The sequence below is a fragment of the Aristolochia californica genome, unplaced genomic scaffold, assembly GCF_029961685.1.
Source record: "Aristolochia californica isolate CCGP_79_NKW_82.1479 unplaced genomic scaffold, dmAriCali1.0.hap1 SCAF_4, whole genome shotgun sequence".
In the NCBI taxonomy this organism is placed as follows: domain Eukaryota; kingdom Viridiplantae; phylum Streptophyta; class Magnoliopsida; order Piperales; family Aristolochiaceae; genus Aristolochia; species Aristolochia californica.
Genome location: NW_027182103.1, coordinates 34,465,481 through 34,471,627, shown reverse-complemented (window position 1 = coordinate 34,471,627; position 6,147 = coordinate 34,465,481). Strand labels below are relative to the sequence as shown.

The 6,147-nt window shown below is 36.5% G+C and overlaps 1 protein-coding gene and 1 pseudogene across 1 annotated transcript; one reads left to right on the top strand and one right to left on the bottom strand.

Annotated features, from left to right (window-relative positions):
* The first annotated feature begins 825 nt into the window (after nucleotides 1–825).
* Nucleotides 826–1,485, top strand: LOC137963258 (MADS-box protein SOC1-like). The gene has a single exon (XM_068810415.1). It carries the CDS (start codon nucleotides 826–828, stop codon nucleotides 1,483–1,485), a length of 660 nt encoding a protein of 219 aa, XP_068666516.1.
* A 1,093-nt stretch (nucleotides 1,486–2,578) lies between these two features.
* Nucleotides 2,579–4,532, bottom strand: LOC137963257 (pectin acetylesterase 12-like; annotated as a pseudogene).
* Between the last annotated feature and the right edge of the window lie 1,615 nt (nucleotides 4,533–6,147).

Genomic DNA, 6,147 nt, shown 5'->3' with positions numbered 1-6,147 from the left:
TAAGTATAGCATGAGGCCAATAGAAATAGGGTACCTTCATGAAGTAGAGGAGGCCCCGAGCAACTTCAAGAAGATGACGATTCTTCCTTTCAGTAACACCATTTTCTTGAGGAGCATAGGCACATGATGTTTGATGGATAAGCCCATTACTCTCACAAAATAATTTGAAGTCATGAGACATGTATTCCTTAGCATTATCAGATCTAAGGGTCTGAATTTTCTTTCCAAATTGTGTCAAGACCATAGCATGAAAATTTTTAAACAAAGGAAGAATTTCGGAACGCTCTTTAAATAGAAATAATCAAGTCACTCGAGTAAAATCATCAACAAAAATGATAAAATATTTAACTTGGGAAATATTTGAGACAAATAAAGGGCCCCATACATCAGAATGTATTAGCTCAAACGGAATATGTACTCCTGACATGTTTACTTAATTGACAAACCTCACAATTGATATTAGAAAGTCCTTTTAAAGATGGAACCAAAGAACGAAGTGAAGAGGTAGAAATGAGAATCGTTTGAAAATTTTCAATGAACAATTACCATTGTAGTTTGTATAAGAGTTCATTGTTGTGAAAATTTTCAATGAACAATTGCATTGTTTCTCACTATTGAGGGGGCGAGGGACATCTAAACTAGCACATATAATAACATTTTGAAAATATTTTTGGCGGAAAAAAGGTTAGTGACTTGGGCGGTCGACCCGAATAGCAGGTCACCTCACCATTGGCAAACTATGTGTCCTCTTCTGTGAGTTGCGTTGCGTCTTGCGAGAGGGGTGGAAACCGGAAAGTGGAAAAGTATAGAAAAGCCAACATTAAAATGGCACTCACTCCTGCTTCTTCCTCGCTCTTATCACAATTTCCTCAAATTTCTTTTCGATTTCGCACAGTTGCCATGGTAAGATCTAAACTCGAGATGAAGTTCATCGGCGAAGAAAGGACTCGTTGCAAGGTTTTCAAGAAGCGAGTCGAAGGGGTGAAGAAGAAGGGCCATCAATTGTCTCTGCTTTGCCGGATTGATGTCTTCTTCTTGTGTTCTCCTCCCGAAAGAGAGAAAGAATTCTCTCCTCATTCCTGGCCTCCAAATAAGGCCGAACTTCTTCACATCCTCACAAGGTACCGTAATCGAAGCAATGAAGAAATACGTAAGCATCCAACCACTTTAAGCGCCAACTCGTCGAAAGAGTCTCTGCGGAATTTGTCTTACAAGATTTCTGGCAAAAGGGAAGAAGCGAAACAGAGATTGGAATTTCCCAAGGGAATAGGACTGGTGTGCGAAGGAGCATCAGACAGAAAAATTGAGACGCAACCCACAGTTGATCACTCGCATAATCTGTGGCTCGTCAATGAGATGGAGCCTCAACGAAGCAACAACGCTTATCTTCCGATTTCTTACATGAATCCGTTTCAGCAGTCTCAGACAGGGCTTGGTCTTCCTTCCGAAAAATTTTCTCAGTGGCTCCTACCCACATGCGATTAATTTGTCCCTTTCCAAAGGTGGATAAGAGCAGGGGTTATCCCCAAAATTTGCACTCATAGGACAGGTTTTACAGAAATTTTGTTAAGTAAAGGTTTTATAGAAGAATTCTAAGTTCTGTAAGTATAGCTTATTGGTTCATGCTGTACAGTTGCTAATGTATTGTTAACTCTTTCATATGTGAAGTTCAATTGGATGCCACATCTCGTATATCTTTTATTTTGATATTTATTGATTTTTTTGGATGTTTTCCCATTTATTAAAAAATATCAATTAGACATTGTAGTTCTTGTTGCATGAGGATTAGACTTGGGACATCACTCCTTTCTGCTAGTACTAAAGGTTTTTTTTAACTACAATATGAACAGATTTTTCAGTGTACAATGCACATGTGGTCTTTGTCTTCAAGATCAAATAATAGGTCTCTATATTTCTGTTTTTAATGAAAGTGTACTGGTTGACTACTTGGCTACCAGGAAATAATGTTGATCTTTTATATGTGGGTGCATGACTGTAGGGAACTGCCTTCCATTGCCCTCTTTGCTCTTGTTATCTCTCATGATTTGATTTGATTGCCAGATATGTAAATAAATTTCTTAGTACTTCATAGTTAGCTACTGGACTAATTACCGATTAAAGGAAATTTATCTACCAATAGAAAGAAAATTTTGATAAAAATAAAGCAATTTTTCTGTCATTTATGTTTTTCTGTAGTGACAAATAGCCATATTCTTATACTCGGTCATGAATCACTCTAAATCCGACAAAAGAACAAAAGTGCATGCATACATATATTCAAGAAGATTCTTATTAATCTATTTCCCATACTAATTAGGTCATTAATACAAGTCTTATTATTTACCCTTTTCACTGGAAAACCAGAAACAATAACTTCCCTCTTTATTCGCATGGGGGAAGCAGATTCCTATAGAGGGCACAAGAATTGACATGGAAATTATAACATGCTAGACACTGTAGTAACAACCAGATGCTAACTAGGTATCATATTCGAACCTTTTTGCTTCAAATCTCCTTGATATGAATATGCACCTGAATCGAGTGCAAATAATAGTGAAGAGATCCAATGCTGATTTCTTCAAAGAAAGACGAGGTTGTGACAACTCTGGTCACAAGGGTATGCACAGTTTATCATCTTCACTTCAGCTCGGTCAAAATACCAATCACCGACAGCTACAACGATTCTCTGTTGTCAACAAATTTCAGATGTTTGTGTTTCAATGAGAATCTATGAGCAAAATAGTGACAGAGTTTTGAACCAAAACACTATTCCATTCTTTTCTTCCCTATACTTGGTGAATGAAAATTAAAATAGATAAGAGTAAATTGAAACCACACCCATAAACTGAACAGTCTGGCTATGGCTGCCACTTGACATATCAACTCTAAGTTTGACAGAGGGAGGGAGAGACAATCCTAATACCTTGTTCCTGATGATAGGTGAATTGTTGGCAAACCATGTGTCTTTCCTCTCTGATTGGCAATGGGTGAAACATGAATTTATGAACAACCCAGTTTTGCTTCGACATTGAGAACCCTTTAATAGCTACAAGCATTTTATTCCTAAAATCTGTTTAAGAAGATAACACCAAAGCTTCAAAGGCATTTCGAGGCCAATTATTGACAAAAATGACACTAAAGTACAAAGGTGAATAACAGTGAAAGAGAAGTACTCTGGAAGAATTTGATTTGTCCTGGTGTGCACCTTTCATAATTTAACTTGCAAGCATGCCATTCACCATGCAGATCAGCTGATGGTGGACACAAACTAGCTTGTACCAGAAAAAAAAAACAAAAAAAATGAATAAGAAACAATTCAAAACATAAGCAGACATATTCAGTAAATGATCATTCAGAATCTACAAAAGTTTACCTGCCAAACATCATATGCAACATTCAAAAGAAAAAGTGGGGTCTTAATATTAGCCACAAAATTTTCAGGGAAGAAACACTACAACAAAGTTGGAACCACATACATCAATCTCCACTTTATATGTTTTTATTTGAGAATAAAAGAAAGAATAAAAAAGAAGGATGAATTTATAGAAGTTGGATACTTATGCAATGTACAAAAGGATGGCAAGAAAGAGTCTATGCATATCAATTCTCATTTATTGTGCTCATTTATGATGATCCTAAAGTTTTTGCAGTTAGCAAGAAGCAGGCACATAATCAATAGCCTTGGCATAATTTCATGTTTGCCTAGTATTTGATCGAGATAAAAACCTTTAGAACAAAGCATGATCCATGATCCCTTGATTTCACTCATGATGACAATAATACAAGAAAAAATGCAGAAAAAAGCAAACCATACGCATCAAGGAACTTCTTGGCATCAGCCAGACACTTGACTTTTATTGATCTTGGAAAGAGTTCTTTCAACTCATCACAATGCATTATGGATGATAAACCTCCAGCAGAACAACCAAATAGAAGAGCCTAGAATGCACCAACCAGATAAAATGACCAAAAACCCCAAGATTTTGAGTTAAAGTTCTTACACAAAGGAAGTGATAAAATCATTAGATGAAAGACCAAACCTCCTTAGCATAGCGCATCCCCTTTGACATCAGAGCTTCCATGGCAGCCAACCAAATTCGCTGCCCACGAAAGACAAGCCCAACAGCCTAAATAGAAAAGAGGAAATAAATATATATATAGGAATTGGTCTAGAGCAAGGATGATTATGGTAGTTTTCACTAGAAACAAGAAAATAAATAGAAACAAATATCCCAAAGTACTTGGTTTACACCTTCACCGCTAAAGGATGCCCCATCACATATAATGGATAAGGGATTGCATGGCCGCAGAGAGACGGAGACTGGAGAGAGATGGAAGAGAAGAGAGAGGGAGTAGAGAGATCGGGGGCCGTAGGAAGATGAGATAGAGGGTGCGGGAGAGAAGGCGAAAACATCGAAATGAAGTGGCCGTGAGAGTGGGTGCAAGAGAGAGGGGGAAAAAATCGATGAGGGTTCGAACCTCGGTGTTTGGTTGATCATGATTGGCAAAAATGGATAGAAACCAGATTCCATAACTTAAACCGTAGAGATGATTTTTGGATTCATCTTAGTCATCTAGATGACTTGAACTCTGGTATTCCACTGACTAACGTCAGGAGATGAACTGAATAATGTTGTTGAAGTTCAACTCCAACGACACGCAAACGCTCCCCCCCCCCCCCCATAAGTAGATTTCGATAATTCTATTTTATCTTTAGAGGAGCTCATTTGGTCATCTTGCAAAAAACTATTAGAATTGAAGTCAATCACTTTGTGTGTAGTTTTCCTAGAGTAAGCATAAAGGTGATCTGAAAACTGTCAGCATTAGCATCATTTATGCTCAAAATTCAATCTTCTTCTTGTCTGAAAACAATTTTCTGAGCTAATGGGTGAGTTCAATCGAGAAAGAGAATAGGTAAACTGATTTTTATTACATTAACTGAAATTGCAGAATGTTTTAGCTTGCCTATCTTACTCAGAATTTTTTCTTTCTACAACATTTATCAAAGTGCCCAATTTTATTGATTGCACCCGTTTTTGTTACCCTCTCCATCCTACCAATCCCTTCCCTAGATTCCCTCTCCACCCGTGTTCTGTAGGTCTATTCCACATTCCCTCCAGAAAATAAAAAATAAATAAAACCTTAAGCAAAAATCGAGATATAAAATATTAAAAAGGAGTGCTATGTCGTTCGATTAAAGAATAAAACATTTATCATCCGTGTCGAAACTGAACATAACTACATTAATAAAAGAAAATAAAAAAAATTGTACTTTTTCCAACTCTTCTCTTCTTCCCGAATATTTTGAACCGTTTAAAAAGAAAACAAACTATACATGCAAATATGTTTTGCTGCCCCTAACCGCAACATTACTAGAGAGAAATTAGCTGGTGGCAGAGGAACAATGGGCAAAAAGGGGTGCAACACGAGGACTTCCCAAGAGGTCACCCATCCTAGTACAACTCTCACCAAAGCGTGCTTAACTTCGGAGTTTTGATAGGTTTTCTTTTAAAACAATCCACACAAGTACCAAAATCACTAAAGTCAAGAGCCTCAATGACTCCTTCATTTATTAATCTCTTAATTCTAACAATGGAAATATTACCTAATCTCCTATGCCACAACATAAAGGGTTTCTCAATTATAACACCATGTTTAATGCCAACATTTGTACCATGCACAATTACAAGAATACAATTAAGGGTAGAATTTAAAAGAAGTTTAAATAACCATCATCCAAAATACTTTTTCCAACAAGAATATTGTCTTTATACAAATGAAGGAAATTAGTAAGCAAATTGAAACTAAGAAGATAAAAATCTAGAAACTCAAATAAGGTTTCTTGAAAAGGATGGAACATAAAAAGTTTTTCCAAAGTCTAAAACAAAACCAGAATTAAGGACAAGTCTATAAGTCTCAACTGTCCCCACATATAAACCTATCTTGTTTCCTTAATAGTTGGAACTTTAAATTTTCGTTGGTTTTCGTTGGTTTAAGATGCCATGCGTGGTGTTAGCAACATGGATTGTAGTACTAGAATCAATCTACCAAGTGTTACAAGAAATATTAGCCATATTAGATTCAAAACATACTAAAGAGATGAGATTACCTTTCTTTCAACCCAATGTTTGAATTTGGGACAAGTCT

Bases quoted from the DNA above. Each gene is read 5' to 3' on its own strand.
- LOC137963258 (XM_068810415.1), top strand. From the start codon at position 826: ATGGCACTCACTCCTGCTTCTTCCTCGCTCTTATCACAATTTCCTCAA.